The sequence below is a fragment of the Corylus avellana genome, chromosome ca7, assembly GCF_901000735.1.
Source record: "Corylus avellana chromosome ca7, CavTom2PMs-1.0".
Lineage (NCBI taxonomy): Eukaryota > Viridiplantae > Streptophyta > Magnoliopsida > Fagales > Betulaceae > Corylus > Corylus avellana.
Window position 1 is genome coordinate 8,645,705 of NC_081547.1, and position 21,601 is coordinate 8,667,305.

At 32.2% G+C, this 21,601-nt stretch overlaps 1 protein-coding gene and 1 pseudogene across 1 annotated transcript in view; both read left to right on the top strand.

Moving 5' to 3' along the window:
• LOC132187826 (probable LRR receptor-like protein kinase At1g51890) overlaps positions 1-3,009 on the top strand; it is a 3,309-nt gene extending 300 nt beyond the window's left edge. Inside the window, exons 2-6 of the mRNA XM_059602263.1 lie at positions 1,389-1,612; positions 1,708-1,842; positions 1,962-2,019; positions 2,107-2,296; positions 2,598-3,009. Coding sequence (XP_059458246.1) covers positions 1,389-1,612; positions 1,708-1,842; positions 1,962-2,019; positions 2,107-2,296; positions 2,598-3,009 — 1,019 coding nt within the window. The remainder of the gene's footprint in view (positions 1-1,388; positions 1,613-1,707; positions 1,843-1,961; positions 2,020-2,106; positions 2,297-2,597) is intronic.
• A 7,542-nt stretch (positions 3,010-10,551) lies between these two features.
• On the top strand, positions 10,552-15,527 carry LOC132187827 (LRR receptor-like serine/threonine-protein kinase IOS1; annotated as a pseudogene).
• The last annotated feature ends 6,074 nt before the right edge of the window (positions 15,528-21,601 follow it).

Consider the following 21,601-nt stretch of genomic DNA (forward strand, 5'->3'; position numbering starts at 1 on the left):
CCCAATCCCCTCTAACTACCAATACCATAGTTCCCAAGGGATATCTCAGTCAGCTATGAGGCGAAGATCACTAGTTCAAATCTCATTCTCCAATTTTTTTTTCATCTTGTGTGAACATGAAAAAAATAAAAAAATAAAAACCACCAATACCATATTTGCAATGTCCCCCAATATCTTCATTTGGATAAGACTAGATACTATATTTAATTCTATTCAATAAATATCTCACAATACTGATGTGGCAGTCTCATGAAGCGGAGGTTACTAGTTCGAATTTTTCATCCCCCTTCCTTTGTGTAGACATGTCAAAAAAAAAACAACCCTTAAACTAATCATTATTTTTTTATTAAAAAAACAAAATCCAAGGATTGGTCGGGCCATGTCAGCATTGTGGTATACTTGTTGCATAAAATATAGTATCAAGCATTTCTCTTTTAATTTTTTTTAATTCTCTTTGAGATCCCCCATTGGGTGGTTGTGATGTCAATTCGGTATCCAAAGTAATTAGAAAACAAAAACAAAAACAAAATTAAAAAAAAAAAACAAAACAAAACAAAAAGGCACGGTTTTAGGAAATAAATGAAAAAAAAAATCATAAAAATTAAATAAATTCTAAATTATTTTTATTATTTTCATTTTCTTCTAAATTCTTTTATCCTTTTTAAAATTTTTTTTTTTTTTTTTTTTTTTTTGTTTTTTTTCTTTTTCTTTTCATTTTGTTTTCTGATTTTTTTTAATCTTAGGGTATTTTTTTTCATTCTTGATGTGGAATGAGACATTGCAACTCTAATGTTAGATTGGGGGAATATCACAAAACTTGTAACATTTGGAGCACATTTTAAATAGAGTAGTAGTTGGAATGGGTAAATGTATAGTTTCCCATATGATTTTTATTCACTCCAAATTTCATCAAATAAAAAATTTATCAAATATCTGAAGAAAAAAATAATAATAATAAAAAAAACCTAAAGCATCGGTTAATTACGTACAACTACTAATGATACACCAAAAATTTATTTTGACTTTTAATTGCATGCCTTATTTTAACGTACACCATCAATACTATCATTATTAGTGTGGGCGACAATCCAAATCTATGTGGATCTCGTTTGTGCAAAAAGGAGGAGAACAACGAAAACAATCCAAATCTATGTGGATCTCGTCCGTGCAAAAAGAAGAAGAACAATTTTGTTATTCCAATAGTTGCATCACTTGGTGGATTGTTGATCCTCTTATTGATTGTTGCTGTCATCTTGCTGAGACTTAGAAGGAGAAAACCACAAGATTAGACTAAAGGTGACATTTTAATCATAATATTCATTTTGACATTACCAATGGAAAAATTATCCTTAGATATAACCTTATCAGGCTCATGATGATCTTTGCAGTTGAGATGATAGATACTGAATCCAACATTCAAACTGTATCATTGGAGTCAATTCAACGACAATTTACATATTCTGAGCTTCAAAAAATTACCAATAACTTTGAGATGATTATTGGTAAGGGTGGATTTGGAACAGTTTACCGTGGCAACATAGATGACACTCAAGTAGCAGTGAAGATGCTCTCTCCATCATCAGTTCAAGGCTTTCAACAATTTCAATCAGAGGCATGTAACTGAAACTCGTATTAAATATTTAAATTCATTTACATATATGGTTTAGATGTGTATATTCAAATTAATGAGCTAAATTGTAATTACAGGTTAAACTTCTTATGAGGGTTCATCATACAAACTTAACTACTCTTGTTGGGTATTGCTATGAAGGAACTAACTTGCGGCTCATTTATGAGTACATGGCCAACAGAGACTTAGAAGCACATCTTTCAGGTTTGGGCGTAATTGAAATATTAAGCAAAAAGTCCTTTAGATCAAGTAGTATGTGATCACCTTAATTTAATTGAATAACTAAAAAGATCGGATCAAGTTTATGCATTTTCTAACGAATGCAGGTGAGAAGGCAAACATCTTAAATTGGGAAGATAGAATCCGGATAGCGACAGATGCAGCACAAGGTTAGCAATGAGTTAACTTGCCTCTCTCTCCTTTTTTTTTTTTTTTTTTTTTTTTTTAATCAATGAGATGTGCTTATAAATTTGTAGGATTGGAGTATTTGCACCATGGTTGCAGACCACCTATAATTCACAGAGATGTGAAGCCTACAAACATCTTGTTAAATCGCAATTTTCATGCCAAACTAGCTGATTTTGGACTATCCAAAATTTTTCCCACCGATGGTGGCAGCCACGTGTCAACCGTTGTTGCTGGCACCCCTGGGTATTTGGACCCCGAGTGAGTATTTTTATTATTATTTTGTTTACTTGCAATTATCTTCAAAACTCATTTTCTTTGCCAATACAATATTGACATTTATAGTCCACAAATATGTGACCCATGATAAAATGAAAATGAAATACAAATGATCTAGCAATAATAAAGACAAAATGTATTGATTTTGGCCATACGTGACATGTTTATTTTGATCTATAAGACAATTAAAAATGTTAAGATATTTGAAATCAATGGAGTTATAAACTTTTTCAAGAATGCCTTTTCTACAAATATGAAATATTTAACATTCTTTGACATGCAGGTACTACATGTCAAACCGGCTAGCTGAAAAAAGTGATGTTTATAGTTTTGGAGTCGTTCTTTTAGAGATAATTACAAGTCGGCCTGCAATAGAAAAATCTAAGGAAATGACTCACATAAGTCAATGGGTGAGGTTAATGCTAGCTAAAGGGGATATAAAAAGTATTGTTGATACAAGGTTGCAAAGAAATTTTAACGTCAATTCTGCGTGGAAAGCTGTCGAAATAGCAATGGCCTGTGTATCTCCAACTTCTGCTAAAAGGCCAACCATGAGTCAGGTAGTGGTCGAGCTAAAGCAATCTTTCGCATCTGAATTGGCTCACATGAAGGAGGGTCATGCGGTCAAAACAACAGATTCAATTGAAATGATTGATGTGAATCTGACAACAGAACTCATTCCTTTAGCACGATAGAACATTGTCAATACTTGAAATCGTGCATGTCAAATGTTGAACCCTTTTTACTTTTTGTAATTTTCAGTCAGTGCATATTGTAATTCAAAGGAATCATCCATGATGGTTCTAATGGACTATTTCTTTTGTGATAGGTACTAAATTTGTCTTCATTGTCAACACATCTTTTTCCAAAAAAAATAAAAGAAAAAAACGAATAAGTTATACTTTCCTCTCACTACCTCTCATATATTACTTACATCCTTAAATTTCAATTCATTGCAAATCGGACCTTATTTTAAAATTTAGATGTCAATTTGCTCCCTTCCTCTTTTGATTGATATATAGTAACTACAATTTTTCTAAAAACAAAAAAACAAAATGAAATGATTTTTTTATTCAAATAAGGAAGAAAGGAAAGGGGTGGAATATAAATGGTTATTAGGCCTGGGTATCGGTCAAAACGGTCCGGTTTTGGCTCTTATCGGTTATTAACCGATAATTTTCGGTTAAACGGTTTATTAACCGATACCGAACCAATAAGAATTTTAACCGAAATTATCGGTTATAACGGTACACGGTTAAACTGGTTAACCGATTTAACCGTGGGCTTTATATTGATTTATTTTGTTGGGCAAAAAATGAGTTTTTTTGACTTTTGAGAGCCCAAATACTTTTTGTTGGGCTAAAATAACTTATTAAAAATGAGTTGTTTTAGGGCCCAAATATTTTTTGTTGCGACCCAAATATTTGTTTTTTGACCTAAAAATTGAAGCTTTTTTATATTGATCTACCAGAACTTTTTTTTTATATTATAAAATACATTTTTCCAAAGCAAATGGACTAATTAACATTATGAATGCTAATTAGACTAACAAAACTAGTTAATGAAAAATGCTTTCACGAAAGGCAAAGAAATTTCATCCAATGCCATCACTAAAAAAAAAATCAAACCTACCCAAACCCAAATTAAGATAAGATTACATAGGTATATATATAATCCCAAAACTATGTCATTTTGGCATCCCTACTTAACGGTTTATATCGGTTAAACGGTTAACCGATATGAAATTTCTAACCGAACTGAACCGAACCGATAAGCATACCGGTATAAAAAAATTAACCAATAAGGATATCGGTATATCGGTTACGGTTAATATTGGTTCGGTCGAAACCGGTACACGGCCGGTAATCGGTAACCGGTTAATCTGCCCACTCCTAAATTGGTTATTACCAAAAATACAAGTTTAAAGTTTTTTTTTTTTGTTTTTTTTTTTTTTCCTTATTTTCCCTTTAGCAAGTATTGTTTCGTTTTAGGAAAATGAGGCCCGCCTTTGTCTTGGACGATGACTAATGTATTAATTAAAGTATCTTTTTCCCCTTTTGGCAAGTATTGTTTTGTGGATATCTGAGCCCCTGAACTACACAGCTGAGCACCGCATGTCAAAATGTCCTTGAAGTTATTTAAAAATTACCTTTTGAAATAAATTAAAATTATTAAAAATTTAAACAAAAAGGCAGAAAATCTAAAAATACCAAAAAGTGGTGGCCTTTTTTTCATATTAGCTCCATTAATGTTTTTTCAAACTTCAGCTAAAAGGCTAACCATGATTCAGGTGGTGGCCCAACTAAAGGAGTCTTTGGCAACTGAATTGGCTCACACGAAGGACAGCTATGAGCGCAAAACAACAGATTCAATTAAAATGATCAACATGAATCTAACTACTGAACTCATTCCTTTAGTACGATAAAACATTGTAAAAAATGAAAATTGCGCATGTTGGATCTTCAACCTTTTTTACTTTTTTTTTCCTTTTCTTTTTAATTTTTTGTCAGTGCATATTGTACTTCAAATGAATCATCCATGATGGTTCTAATGAACTATTTCTTTTGTAATATGTACTAAATTTATCTTCATTGTTAAAATATCTTTTCCAAAAAAAAAAAAAAAAAGAATAAGTTATACTTTACTCTCACTACCACTCATATATTACTCACATCCTTAAATTTTAATTCATTGCAACTCGAAACTTATTTTAAAATTTAGATGTCGATTTGCTGCCATCGTCCAAATTAGGTGTTTAACTTGATGGCAAAACATATCAAATAACTAGGGGTGCAAAGGCGGGCGTTTTTTGCTAACCGCTCTAACCGTTAACCGCTAACCGCTCTAACCGCTTAACCGTATTAACCGTTAACCGCCTAACTGCTATAACCACCTAACGGTTAGCGGTTAGCGGTTATTGGGTTTACTAACCGTAACCGCTAACCGCTAACCGCCTTTTTATATAATATATTTTTATAATTATAATTATAAAAATATTTATACATATAACATAATCACTTGATTATTAAATCACAATTTTTTTAAAAAATATAATTAAATCATAATTTGAGTATTAATATATTATCACTATAATTTATATGATTATATCACATGATCAATTGATCATTAAATCATTTGATTATATAATAACAAATTATACATATATAATATGATATAACTCATAAGTATACCAATTCATACTAATACAACAATTAAATATCTAGAGACTTATTTCCAATGTATGTTATAAACTTATAAGTCTATATATGTTATAAGTCTATATATGTATATGAATAATATAAATATATAATATCAATACTTAATCATATGATTCAATGACAATTCAAATACTTTATTCAAGACTTCAAGTGAATCATATTATTAATGTACAATGATGATATGATTCGTATAATATCAAATTAAATAATTGACATTGGATTAAACAATGATCAATGTGTTACTTATAAACACAATTTAAGTATTAATGTATTATCATTATAATTTTAGTAATTTATATATTATCACTATAATTGATATGATTAATTCACATGATGACTTGATCATTAAATCATAGAATTATATAATAATAAATAATACATATATAAGAGCATCTCCAGCAGTAAGAGGTATTCTACCTAGCCAAAAAGCACAATTCTCTATTTTAGCTACTCATTTTTTAATACCAACTCCAACAGATTCGTTATTTCACTATCTATTTTTTAAATATTATTTTTTAATCTTTTTTTTTTTTTTTATGGATCCGCGACCGCTTTTGCATCATCTTGTAAATTGCAATAGAATTGATTCAGGCAGCATATCTGTGTGTTATTTTTATTTTTCCATTTTTAATTTGCCAATTATATGCATGCTATTCTTTTTTTTTTTTTTTTTTTTTTAGGGATTCAAAAGACTTGAATTTGTATCATAAATTCATGAATAGAGAAGAAAGAAGAGAGAGAAACATTGAGGGAGTTAGAGAGAAGAGAGAGAAATGTTGAGGGAGAGAGAAGAGAGAAAATAATGTGGAAATTAATATTATATTCAACAATCTAGTTTGCTACAGTGAATAGCAATATGAAGCTATTCACTGTAGCAGTTAAGGTATAATAGCTAATATGAAGCTATTTTGTTGGAGCAAAAAAAATGACAAAAATAGTTAAATATAGCTAATATCTCCCTTTTAGCTACACTGCTGGAGATGCTCTAATATGACATAACTCATAAGTCATAAGTCTACAAGTTAATCATATGATTCATGTACAATGATAATCACAATTGATTTAATTGAATTAAACAATATATTACTTATAACTACAAGTCTACAATTTAATTAAAGCATTATTAGATACTTTTGAAATTTAGGATTTAGGAGTTTGAACATTACCATTTACCATTAGATATTAAGTTCAATTCAAAGAAAAAAGATTATAAGTAAATATGATAAGAATTTAAATAATTAATCATATGATATAATTTAATGAGACTATATGATTATATAATATCAAATTAAGTAATTGACATTAGATTCAACAATGTGTTACTTATAATCACAATTGAAGTATTAATGTATTTTTTGAACATTTTTTAGAAAAAGAAATTTAAGCATTTTTTGCAACAAAAAAAAAGAAAAGAAAATTAACCATTTTTTGAACAATTTTGAATTTTTTGAACCATTTGTAACAATTTTTTAAAAATTGAATCATTGATAGTTAATAGTTTTATCCTTTAACCTTTTTTTTTTAAAAAAAAAAAAAAAAATTATATAGAAGGCAAAACTACGTCGTTTTGCACCTGTATATATTCATCTCTTTCTTCCCAACCCTAAATCTCACGAAATCTCAAAATCACTCGCTCAAAGTTGCTGAGCGCCTGAGCAGCCTCTCTCAAGTCTCAAACTCTCAGTCTCTCACTGTGAGTCCATGACAGTTGTCTGAATTTTGAACTTTTTTTTGTATGTTATGTTGATTTTTTTTTTTTTTTAAAAAAAAAAAGTTAACCGGTTATAATTTAATATTTAAAGAAATTTTTTTAAAATACAAGTAAATGTAAATTTTGGGTCAAATATTTTTGATTTTTCAATATGGGCTATTTTTATAGCAATTGGACCCAAGAAGATATTAAAAATACAAGAAAAAAAAAATGAGGATAAAAAAAAGCCCAATTTTAGAAAAAGCGGTTAGCGGGCGGTTATCTATTTCGCTACTAACCGCCTTTGCACCCCTACAAATAACTAAATTTACTTTGACAAATTTACCATGAAGGATATGTAATTGCGGTAAAGAGTCTCACAAAGTTTGGTATACTAGAGCCGACAAAGGGGGAGGCATTAGCTTCCTTTTTATGCTGCTAATTTTTGCAAAGAACTAGGATTGCATAATCTCATTTAGGGGGGAGACAGGATGGAAGTGATGAAGCATGCAGTGACATCCAAGGAAAGGAATTCAAGTCGGTTTAGTGACCTAGCTAGTGGAGGATACGCAGAGGAAGGTCTTGCAATCGCGGCACATGTTTTGGCAAAGGCGACAACAAAACAAGTCATAAATAGGATATTGCATATTGTATATGTAACATTATTTTGATGGATTAGTCTACTCCCTCTTTTGATTTATATTATATAACAAGTACAATTTTTCTCAAAAAAATAAAAATAAAATAAAATAATTTTTTTTTTTTATTCAAATAAAAATAAGGGAAGAAAGGAAAGGGGTGGAATCGAAATGTTTATTACTGAAAATACAAGTTTAATGATATTTTTTTCTTCTTTCTCCTATAGCAAGTATTCTTTTTTTTAGGAAAATGAGGCCTGCCTTTGACTTGGACGATGACTAATGTATTAATTAAAGTATCTTTTTCCCCCTTTGGCAAATATTGTTTTGTTCTAGGAATAACGGTACTGTTATAGGAATATAATAAAACAAATTCTATAAACAATAAAAATGTTTTATTTTTTAATTTTTAATTTTTAATTTTTTATCGTTTATATATATATATATATATATATATATATAGCATTAAAAAATAGCTTAATTTAGTTTTTTATTTTATTAATTTTTTATTTTAGTTTTTAAGAGAATAAGAGTATTATAGAAATATAATAAAAAAAATGTTTCTTTAATATTTTGGCAGACATTGGTATAGTTTGATGTATCACTTTAGGCACACTTTAAACTTCATAAGAGTTTTTTTCAAAAATGGCCGTTAGTTGAGAGGCCTTTTTAATATTTTTTCCTATATTCATATAAAAATCATAATTAAATGCAAATTTTGAAATTTAAGAGTAATGCTGTAATACTATATATGTCACATCACTTTTTTTGTTAGTGTCTCATACCACACTAGCTCCACGCCGGCTAGCTAAAGGGTATGACCAGCAAGAAGAAAGAACGATTAGAGTGGTTCACTAGCGCTTGCCTATGAAGCCTTCCGACACTCAAGTTAGCAGGGAAAAGGTAGAGTGTGTAAGTCATAAATGACAACTTAGTGGCAGATATAAAGGGGGGGCAGACAGGGCAGCCGCCCCTCCAAAAATTTTTGAATTTTTTTTTCTTCTAAGGGTAATGTATTTTTTTAGTTTTCTTAACCTAACCTCTACTCCTCCTCTTCCTCCCGTCCTTTCAAAAACTTTTTAAAAAGTATTATTTTAGTTCCGCTCCTCCTAATATGAATTCTCATATCCCCACCATTGATGACGAAAAGATGATGGCGATTAGAGAGATTGTACATTGGGTTCCCCTTCGCTATTTGTACACGGTGTTCCATGAGCTGATGGTCTGGCACCTATTCGAACCAGGCCATTCGGGCCATGGGCCTTTAGGCTATTCTCAAGCCCTACAATCTTATAATGCCCACGTGGTACATGTCATTACTTGAAATTAAAGTTGTCTTTATATAACATGCAATGTACAAATTCACATCAAAGAACTTTAACGGGGTTGATTTTTATTTCTTTCTATAAAACGTTTTCTAGACGTACGCCTAGCCCAAGAAAAAAAGGTTAATTCTGGATAGAAAGAGACGACTGGAATTGTCTTGGTATTGAGATTCCTTCCCTGAAAGCCAATTTCTTGGAACCAACCATGAAGTAGAAATGGACGTGGGAAAACGCGTATCCCTGGGGCCTGCAAATTGACGCAAATATTAGCCGGTGGAATCTGTCTGAGCAGATTTTTAAGGAAGATGAGGCAGAGAAAATATGCACTACGACCATCAGCCTAAATAGACAAAAAGATCAATTTATTTTGATTGGTACATCAATGGAAGAATTTTCTGGATCAAACATGGAAAAAAGAACATTTGAATGGGATTTGGCGATTAATTTTCTTCCAGTGATCATATATTCGGACCCATTACAATATTTGATTCGTGAAAGATTATTGAGTCAAAAATTAAAAACCAAAGCCCATACAATTAATGAAGATATTTGTTTTTTCTTGCTGTGTTAATAAGGCTTAACATATTAATTGATGAGTACAACAAATTAAACCATCATAAATATAGAATATCAGGGTCGAGATCTTGTAATTCTTTTAAGATAACTCTAGGGAGGGAAGAGTTCTTAAGATCATAACCCTTATTTTTTTTTGATCATCTCAACATACGTACAAAACGAAAGAAAATAAAATTAAGAATCTATATGTGCTGCCCATTGAATTCCGCATTAGATTCGTATTAGGTACAAAATTGGGTTATATAATAAACTCTTATACAGGAGTTAATTAACGGTGAATAATATTTTTAGGGTATTATTCATATATAAATAAAATTTATCTAGTTTCTAAAACTAATTTTCCCAACCCCCCCCCCAGCAAAATTATGAATGTAAATTATTATTTGTTAAATGAATTAAGTGACACAATTAATACATTTTGTTAAATGCAATGTAATAAAGTCTTAACTATAAAATGAATCTTCTCCATTTTAATGAAGACAATCCTATTTGTTTGTACATTAGATACATTTATAATTTCCTATCTGGGGCTCACATAGGTTAGTAGGACAGGTCATAGTACCATGGGGTCATGATAGAAAAAATGACAACGGTCAAATTGAAATTAACAAGAAATGAAAAAGACAAATCATTGCAAGTTGAATGATTCATGATTGGTTGAAGCAACTGTAATATCTAAGATAGGTATATATGGTTGAAGCAACTGTATAAACCATATAGTTATTTCTTTTTTGTATATCGCCGGCTGGCGGTCTTGTTCCAGTAAATTAATTAAGAAGAGGAAGGTTAGATGGGGATGAGGTTCAAACATTTCTTCTTTGCATTGCTCGCTGGTTTGGGTCTTGTACTTGCTGTTCATGCTCAGGATAAATCAGGTATGTATATATATATATATATATATATATATATCATCATCATCATCATCATCTTATACTTGCTGTTCAAAGATTATAATCTTTGAATATATCACATTTGTTTCGATTATTATTCCTTCTTATCTGCGGTCCCAGGCTTCATAAGCATAGCTTGTGGGTTAGCAAGGAATAATAGCTTTACGGAGAAGACAACAAGAATTAATTACACTTCAGACGCGACCTTCATAGACACAGGTAAGAGGAAGAAAATATCAGATGGAATCAAAGGTTACCATCAACGATCCTTACGGAATCTCAGAAGCTTTCCTCAAGGAATCCGCAACTGCTACACCATGAACGTCGTAGCAGGCACTAGATACTTGATCAGGACAACCTTCTTACATGGGAATTATGATGAAAATGGTAATTTACCACAATTTGATCTATATCTTGGAGCAAATATGTGGGACACGATCAAATTGGAGAACTCATCGATTAATGTCACCAAGGAGCTCATACATGTCCCGTCTCTAAATTATATACATGTCTGTCTCGTAAACACGGGCCTCGGGACACCATTTATATCAGCAATAGAGTTAAGACCATTGAAAAATACATCCTATAAGACAAAATCTGGATCATTGGCACTTGTTTCTCGCTGGGATGCTGGATCAAATCAATCATACAGGTGAGTCAATATTGTATATGATATTAAGTCATTTGCATTACTAAAAACAATAAAATTATTTTCATTTTCAATACTCGCTGTGAATTAAGTTATTCATCAAAAAAGGAAAAAAAAAAAAAAAAAAAAAAAAGGTTGAGCTGTGAGCCGCCTAGCTGAGTCAGTTTAAAGGTCCAATTTAAAGTCTTTCTGTAGAACATAAACTCAATTTCCTCCTGTCTTATTTAGGTATCCAGACGATGTTCATGATCGCTTTTGGGTACCCTATAACAACTCTAGCTGGAAAACTTTAAGTACCAATTCTACCACTGTTGACTCCCAAAGTCACAATGATTATCAACCACCATCTACTGTCATGAGTATTGCCGCCAAACCGGCAGATGATAACACTCCTTTAAATTTCACCTGGGACTCAGATAATTCTACTGAATATTATGTGTACATGCATTTTACTGAAGTGGAAAAGCTCCAACGCAACCAGTACAGATCATTCAGCATTACCCTCAACGGGAAGTATTGGGGTGGACCCATTTCTCCTCAGAACTTATCGACAACCACTCAGAATAGCACACGGGCCAAAAATGGATTAGCCAAATATGAAGTTTCATTCTTCAAAACGAAAAATTCAACACTTCCACCTATCATCAATGCAATTGAAATATATTCGGTGAAATATCTCTTTAAATCAGAAACTTACCGAGGAGATGGTACGTTGTTCCATACATTACTTATATATATGTTTTTCACTATATGTCCTGGTTCGAATATATTTGAATGAGTGGATTGATGCATGTGAAATTTTAGTTGATGCCATTGCAAAAATCAAGTCAACGTATGGAATAAAGAGAATTTGGCAAGGAGATCCGTGTGCCCCTAAAGGATACCCGTGGGAAGGTCTGAATTGTAGCTACGATAGTGATCATACTCCTCCTAGAATCACATCCTTGTAAGTCTATATATGCCTTCGTATAAGCTTTATGACTTTCCAACTTAACTTGAGTACTCTTAATTTAACTTATTGTACAACTTCAATTCCTCAGGACCTTGTCCTCAAGTGGATTGGTTGGAGAGATATCTACCAACATATCAAATCTCGTAATGTTACAGTATTTGTAAGTATCAACAATTTACATGATCAGATAATTAATTTAGAAACATGATGATGATTGCCAAAAACCCAACATTAAATATAAGTGATTCGCTTATTTCAGGGATCTATCTAACAACAGCTTAACTGGACCCGTGCGATTTCCTATCTCAATTACAATACTTAAGGGTCTTGTAAGTTACATTTTATTTTAAGACACATGCTACAAAATTCTTGGTTGAAAAAAAATATCCTTTCTATATTTGCATGCAGAAACTTAGAACGAAACCAGTTGTCCGGTGTAGTTCCAACTGATCTAATTGCAAGATCAGAGAATGGTTCATTATCATTAAGGTATGATTTTTGTCAAATACAACATATCCCTTACTATTATAATTTTAGGAAAATTGCATTTTCTCCCCCAATCCCCTCTAACTACCAATACCTAAAAAAAAAAAAAACTACCAATACCATATTTGCAATGTTCCCCAATATCTTCATTTGGACAAGACTAGATACTATATTTAATTTTATTCAACAAATATCTCACAACACTGACGTGACAGTCTCAACCAACCCTTAAACTAATCATTATTTTTTTATTAGAAAAAAAATCAAAGGATTGGTCGAGCCACATCTGCATTGTGGTATACTTGTTGCATAAATTATAGTATCTAGCATTTCTCTTTTAAGTTTTTAATTCTCTTCGATATCCCCCATTGGGTTGTGATGTCGGTTCAGCTTCCAAAATAATTAGAAAACAAAAACAAAAACAAAATGTAACTCTAATGTTAGATTGGGAGTAGTAGTTAGAATGGGTAAATGTATAGTTTCCCATATGATTTTTATTCACTCCAAATTTCATCAAATAAAAAATTTATCAAATATCTGAAGAAATAAAAAAAATTAAAAAAAATTTAATAAAAAAAAAAGAAAGAAAAGAAAACCTAAAGCATCGGTTAATTACGCACAACTACTAATGAAACCCCAAAAATTTATTTTGACTTTTAATTGCATGCCTTATTTTAACACCGTCAACACTATCATTATTAGTGTGTGTGACAATCCAAATCTAAGTGGATCTCGTTCGTGCAAAAAGAAGAAGAACAATTTTGTTGTTCCAATAGTTGCATCACTTGGTGGATTGTTGATCGTCTCATTAATTGTTGCTGCTACCTTGTTGGGACATAGAAGGAGAAAACATCAAGATGAGACTAAAGGTAAAATTCTAATCATAAGATTCAAATTCACACACACACACACAAAAAAATCTTTAGATACACACTTACCATGCTCATGATGATTTTACTAGTTGTAATGATAGATACTAAATCCAACATTCAAAATGCAACATTGGAGTCAATACAAGGACAATTTACATATTCTGAGCTCTTAAAAATTACCAACAACTTTGAGCGGATTCTTGGTAAAGGCGGAGTGGGAATAGTTTACCACGGCAACTTAGATCATCGTCAAGTAGCAGTGAAGATACTCTCTCCTTCATATGTTCAAGGGTTTCAGCAATTTCAATCAGAGGCACGTAATTGTAACTCTTATAAAATATTTATGATCATTAATATATATGATCGGACTTGTATATTAAAATCAAGGTAATAATTTGTAATTACAGGTTAAACTTCTTATGGGGCTTCATCATAGAAACTTAACTAGCCTTGTTGGGTACTGCTATGAAGGAACTAACATGGGACTCATTTATGAGTACATGGCCTATGGAGACTTAAAAGCACACCTTTCAGGTATATATGGGCGTAATTGAAATATTAAGCAAAAAGTACTCTAGTGTTAAGCTTATTAAATCTTACCCTTCTTATAGAAGAAATTTTTTATAGTTAATTATAGAATTAGAAAAATTTTATTACATTGATCAGTACTATATATGTAATCAACATTAATTTATTTGAATAACAAAACAGATCAAGGTTTACGCATTTTATTAATGGATGTAGGTGAGAAGGCAAATATCTTAAATTGGGAAGATAGACTCCGAATAGCGTTAGATGCAGCACAAGGTTAGCAATGAGCTTATTTGTATAATTCTTTCTTTTGAACGTCATTTTTTTTTCCCTCGTTTTCTACAAGTGATGTGGTCATGAATTTGTAGGATTGGAGTATTTGCACCATGGTTGTAAGCCACCTATAATTCACGGAGATGTGAAGCCTACAAACATCTTGTTAACTGAAAATTTATGTGCCAAATTAGCGGATTGTAGCCTATCCAAAATTTTCCTCAATGATCATGGCACCCATGTGTCAACTAATGTTGTTGGCAACCCTGGGTACCAAGACCCCGAGTGAGTATTTCTATTATTATTTTACTTAAGATCTTTGACATTCATTTTCTATGCCAATAAAAGAGTGACATTTATATTCCACAAAGATGTGACCCATTACGAAACGAAAAGGAAATACAAATGATATGTCGATAAATAAGATTAAATGTATTGAATTTAGGCCTTACGTGACATGTTTATTTTGATCCATGAGACAATTAAAAACGAACTCAAACATTAATATATTTAAAATCAAGGAAATTACAAGCTTTGTCAAGAATAACTTCGATACAATTATTAAAAAGTAACATGTTTTGACTTGCAGGTACTACATATCAAACAAGTTAACGGAGAAAACTGATATTTATAGCTTTGGTGTTGTTCTTTTAGAAATAATCACAAGTCGGCATGCAATAGAAAGATCTCGAGAAAGGACTCACATAAGTCAATGGCTGAGTTCCGAGCTTGAGAAAGGTAATATAAAAGGTATTGTTGATCCAAGGTTGCATGAATATTTCAACATCAACTCTGCTTGGAAAGCTGTCGAAATAGCATTGGATTGTTTATCTCCAACATCTACAAAAAGGCCAACTATGATTCAAGTAGTGGACATACTAAATGAGTGTTTGTCACTTGAATTGGCTCGCAGGAAGCTGGAGGGCCATAAGGACGAAACAATTGATTTTATTGAAATTATCAACATGAATTTGAGTACTTAACTCACTCCTTGAACATTTTTCACTTCCTGTACTTTTTTTGTTAGTGCATAATGTACTTCAAATGAACCATCCATGATGGTTCTAATGGACTATTTTGTTTGTAATATATATGTACTAAATTTACCATTCATATATTACTTACCTCCTTAAAACTTTAGTTCAGTGCAACTCAAACTTATTTTAAAAGTTTAGATGTCAGTTTGCTCGATCCCTCCATCCAAATTAGCCGTTTAACTTAATTGATGGCAAAACATATGAAATAACTAAATTTTTCTTTGACAATTTTGCTCGATCCCTTCATCCAGAGTTTAAATTTTATTTTTTAGTATAAAAACAATTTATCTCAATTTTTTTAGTCACGTGTTTTGAAAAGTGTTTTTTAGTATGATCAACATTTGAAAAAGTGTTTCATATGGGGTTAACATAAGAAAATTGTTTGGTCAACTTTATAAAAAATATTTTGTGTTTTCAAAGAAACAAGCACTAAAAATACCCAGAATAGCCCTGTTTAAAAATAATTAAAAAAAAAATTAAGAGAAAAAAATTTGTTATCGGGCACCCACCGCTTTACATGTTTTTCATAGAATTTTTAATTATATAAAAAATTAAATATTTTTTGAATTCAGGGGTATAATGGTCATTTCACTATACTCTCTGATTAACTCAAAACCCTAGTGATAGGGGTCACATTGCAAATTTTTTTAAGCCAGATACACTAAATTGAGAGCTTTAAATTCTAGGGAATTATTGCAAAAATGTTGAAAATTCAGGGAATTAAGTGGAGTTTTTCCCATAAAAAAAAAATAAAAAAGTGACCACGCGACTACTATCAGTGGAACAGATGGGTAGCGGCTACCTCAATCCTATAGACAACCAGGGGCAAACATACCCTTAGCTTAGTAGGGTTCTTGGCAACCCTGAAAAAAAAAAAAAAAAATTTAAGGTCCTTATAAAAATATAATTTTCTTTACTATGGTACCAGCAATGATAATTGGTTCCAGCAATGATGATATTTTTAGCTTTCTCAAGAAATTGCTAAAGATTGTTAAGATTGAGGAATAAATTGCTAAATATTTTATTACGAAAAATATAATAGATGAACTTTATTCCATGAAACATCGTCGTCAAACATAATTCTAAGGCGATGCCAAATTCTTCATTGCTTTTTCAATCTCGTCCCCCCTCACCCAAAAAGGTCACAAACTCTCAATTATTGTATCAAACTTTAAAAAATTCACCATCTCAGTCCTTTGTTAAGATTTTTTGTCAGATCTTAATAGAGGGGGTGAGGAATTCCCAAAATACCATTTTATTTTAATTTAAAAAATAAAAATAAATAAATTAAAAAAAAAACTTTAATTGTAATCTAAGAGAGTTTTGTAATTACATAAAGTTTACAGGGGTATAATGGTCATTTCATCATTAACCATCTAATTTAACCTCAAACACTAATGGAAATGGTGAGATTGCAAATTTTTAAAAGTTTAATTCATTAAATTAAGAGTTTTTGAACTTCTAAAGAGAAATTGTAAAAGCAATATAATGAATCGAAAGTTTAAAGGGTTTAAGTGAAGTTTTCCTTTTTTTTTTTTTTTTGTTAAAAAAAATTTGTACATGTGAATAGCAAACTTGAAAATTTTTGTATGTAACTGTTGTATATAGTAAAGACATGTAACTTTTGTATAGAGTTATAACTTATGGTTTAGTATGAAATTAAGTAATTAAGGAAGAGCTTAATTCAAGTATGTTCAAAGATTTTTGGAGAAAATATATTTTAGCAAGGAAGAAAGAAGAGCTTCAGGTAAATTTTCTTCCTCTTCGTCTTCTCTCTTTTCGTAACTGTCCGAAATTCTCTCTCGTCGGAACCCTGTTTTCTCATGCTTTGGTTTAATTTCGAATCTTGGTGCATATTTCTGAAATTTACGCTTCATGTTGGCATACCTATGGATGATTTGAGAGTATTTTGCTAATTTTGGATTTGGGGATGAAAAATTGTAGAAACCCGCCCCTATTTGTTTTTTGTAGAAGCCCCTAGTATGTGGAATTTGAGGATTATTGGGTCAACGCTAATGGTGGGTGTTGTTTTGATTTTGGGATAATTTCTTGATTTGATTTTGTGTGTTTCTTGATATGGGATTTTATTTTGGGTGCCATTTGAACTACATCTTATTGGAGATGTTTTGTGGTGAAATTATATTTGCGGTATTTTGAGGTGAATTTTTCTGGATTTTTGATACTGAAAATTCTGGCACTTATTTTGAAGTTTATTGAGGCTGTGCTTTGTCCGGTTCTGTAATTCTCTGTTTGGTTGCTGAGAAAACTGAGGAAATACAAAAGAAAATGGAACCCCTGATCAGCTCACCTAACCAGTGAAAGTTTCCTTATGCATGCATAGTTTATTGTGTGAATAAATGCTTATTTATGCTTAGAATTTGAAATTTTCGAACCAAAAATTTCAGACACTGTGTTTTTTCCCCCCAAACCTCAAAAACACCAAAATCCCTCAAATTTCTGAAATTTCTGCCTCTCTCTCCCTCTCACTCACCTCCCTCATCACTCTCACTCTCAATCTCTCTCTCTCTCTCTCTCTCTCACTCCGGCGCACTAAGCTCTCTCCGACAGCTCTCTCTCCGGCGCACCTTTGAATCGATGTATGTGATTAATGTCTTGCAGTGTGATTTTTGATTGCAGGCGATGGTTCCTTTTCAAGCGTTGCAGGCATTTGGAGTCTCTGTTGATGCCGTGTGCCCCGGTAAGAAGGCCGGCAATATCTGCCGCACTGCCGTTCATCAGTCTTCTGGTGATCAAGTCTCTCTCTCACTCTCTGTTATTTTTATTTTTCTCTGTTTTTGTATTTAAGTTTTTGGGTTCTTGTTCTATGAGATTTTTCATCTTCAAATTTCTGCCTTTTCTTGTCCTCTGCCATGTTCTCTTTTTTCTTGTATAAACCCCATTTGTAGAAATTTGTTTTTGGATGAATGAGCATCATTTTACTAAAACAAACTTACCGCCTATGAGACACAACTACCTACTGCTACTGCGCACAAATTTACTACTGTTACAAACTGAGACCACCTTCTACAGACAAACAACAAACTACAAAGACATTAGAGACTCCTTCAAATCAAACTGATTAACAGCTTTATTTACATAGAATTCTATCTTGAAGCCCCGATCTACAACACAGATCCCTATTTATTTCAGATTTCTTGAATTTCCCTGCACGCATTACTCGAGTCTTGATTTCCCAATCAGTCCCTTTGAGAATTTGCTCCTCTTTTTTCAGCACAATGCCCATTTCTTGAAATTCCCATTTGGTAATTGTACTGTGAGCTAATTTCAGCTGCCGCTAGCAAGAGAATGCATCTAATAAAAACTATGTACACTAAACATACATGAGGCTATGGTTTTTTGAGTGATTGTGTTGAATTTTTTTAGCTTTTTGGCTAAAGCTTGTTTTGGTGGTGTGACAGTGGAGAAGATGCATTTTTAATTTTTAATTTTTTTTTTTTTTTTTTTATTTGGGATGGTGCGCTGGCTTTAGAATAAGTTGGGTCTTATGTGTTTTGGTCATCTATTGTGGATATGGTTAGTTGTCTAGTTATTAAAGTTTTAGTGGTATAATGGTGGTGTCTTACATAATTTTGATGTTGTGATATTGTGGATGGGACCCTTACTGCTCCAAGAAAGGTACCGATTTTCTTCTCTGATTCATTTTGCTTGCTAATTTTGTTCCATTGTATTGTTTATATTATTATGGTCACAGCAGCATAGGATATATGTAAGCAAGTTGTTATTTCTTAGATTTATTGCATGGAAGTAACATTTCCATGTATCCGCTTGAAATTGTCTTTGATGCAACTTTTTCCACTCAAATGCTAGGTGGTCACTCCAATGCTGTTAGAATTCATGCGGGACCTTCGAAAGGTAATTGTTTAGCTATAAGAGCTAGGAACCCAAAATCTGTTTGATTATTCCATTTGTTTTAACATGATCTAAAAATATACTTTGGTTCTTAGCTTTCAAATGTATTTTTCATGTGAATATTCGTCATGAACCTTGACAATCAAGCATTATGTTTTCTATGGATTATAAATGAGTTTCAAGTCTAACCTTTATAAGCATTATCTGATTGGTTTTCAATAGTTCTCAAAATTAGGGCCAAATGCAGTTGTCTACTTCACAATTTTTCATATGTACATGACTATACTATTAAGTGTCTCTTTTCTCTTTGCAGTTATTGATGACTACGATTATGTATTTTCTGAGAATGGTCTTGTGGCTCGTAAAGCATCTTATTAGTTGTTCTTCTGCGAGCCTATAGTAATAATGGATAGTGAGAATGGCTATGGGTGTAGGTTATAGAGTTGTATGGTAGACTAAAACTCTGTACAAAACATTTTCTAGCATACTATATTTATCAATTCCTTGTCCTGATGGATTGAAAATGTGCAGGAATTTATCAGTTTTACACTCCATTATATTGCTAACTTGGATATCCCTATAAAAAGGTTAGTGTTATGAAAGCCTAAATATGTTTGTGTATGTATTTTAAGCTTGGTAAGATTTCCTTTTTATAAATGTTTTTAGGGGAACATTTATAGAGTTTCGAAATTTCCAGCCTTAAATTCATGAGTAAATCCTGCACTTGGTTGCACTAGCTATCAATATTCTGTCAAAATTCCAGCAAACTGAATGCCAAGGAAATGCTAATATTCTCCTCTCAATCTTCATATTTTTCCACAGCCAAAATCCATATTTATTAATTTTTGCCTAGGCCGAGGAAATGCTAAGCAACTGAAAGTTAGTTCATTCGGCTACAATTTCTTTTACGCATACAGGGAAGCTGTGGGAGAATTGCCTAACCCAAAACACTTAGCTTAGGTTATTGGAATAAAAACGTATTACCTAAACAGAATGAGATAACCATAATCTATGATTAACTCTCCATATTCTTTTTATTGTCTTTTCTCAAGTAAGCTACCGAATTGAACAAGGATGAAAGTTGGAAAAGATATCCGTACCGCCAACCATGCACATCATTTTTCAGTTTAATGGATCTCTTAAACCAGCATATAATGATTATAAAATAGAGCCCAAAATGGATTCTAAGGCAGCCAAGATAAATCTAACTTCCACGAATATATGAATTTGTTTCCTGGTTTTGCGATCGATCGCACTTGGAGTGTGATCGATCGCAAAATATAAAAAACCTAGTTGAAAACCTACTGGTACTGCGATCGATCGCACAATCGACACGATTGTGCGATCGATCTCAAAATGTAGAAAACCTACTGACGTTGCGATCGATCGCACTTGAAGTGCGATCGATCGCAACGTCAGTAGGTTTTCTACATTTTGAGATCGAAAACTTACTGATGTTGCGATCGATCGCACTTGGAGTGCGATCGATCGCAGATTTTTTTTTTTTTTTTGATTTTTTAGGACCATTAGGGTCGACTTTGTGGACCCTAATGGTTAACTATCAGCGTCCACTTTAATTTGGACGCTGATAGTCAATTTTTTTAAAAAAAATTTTGGACCATTAGCGTCCACAAAAGTGGACGCTAATGGTTGACTATCAGCGTCGACTACTTCCATCATCTTTAGGGTCAAAACATTGCGCCTTTTAGAGTCGATAAAGTGGACGCTAAAAGTGATCATTAGGGTCGACTCTAAGTGGACGCTGATAGTTAATTTGCTTAAGAATTTTTTAGGACCATTAGGGTCGACAAAAGTCGACCCTAATGGTTAACTATCAGCGTCCACTTTGGTTTGGACGCTGATAGTTATTATTATTTTTTTTTTAAAGGACCATTAGGGTCGACAAAGTGGACCCTAATGGTTAACTAAAAGTGGACGCTAATGCTTGACTATTAGGGTCGACTTTTGCTTCCGTTTACATCATCTTTAGGGTCAAAACATTGCGACTTTTAGGGGCGATAAAGTGGACGCTAAAAGTGATCATTAGGGTCGACTTTTAAGTGGACCCTGATAATCAGACATTTGATCATTAGGGTTAGACTATTAGCGTCGACACCTTTAGGGTCGAAAAGTCGACGCTGTTGGCAACAGCGTCCACTTTAGGACCTTTAGGGGCGACTTTGAGTCGCCCCTAAAGACCTAGTTTCTTGTAGTGATGGGGTCATGATAGAAAAAAGGACAACGGTTAAATTGAAACAAGAAATGAAAAAGACAAATTGT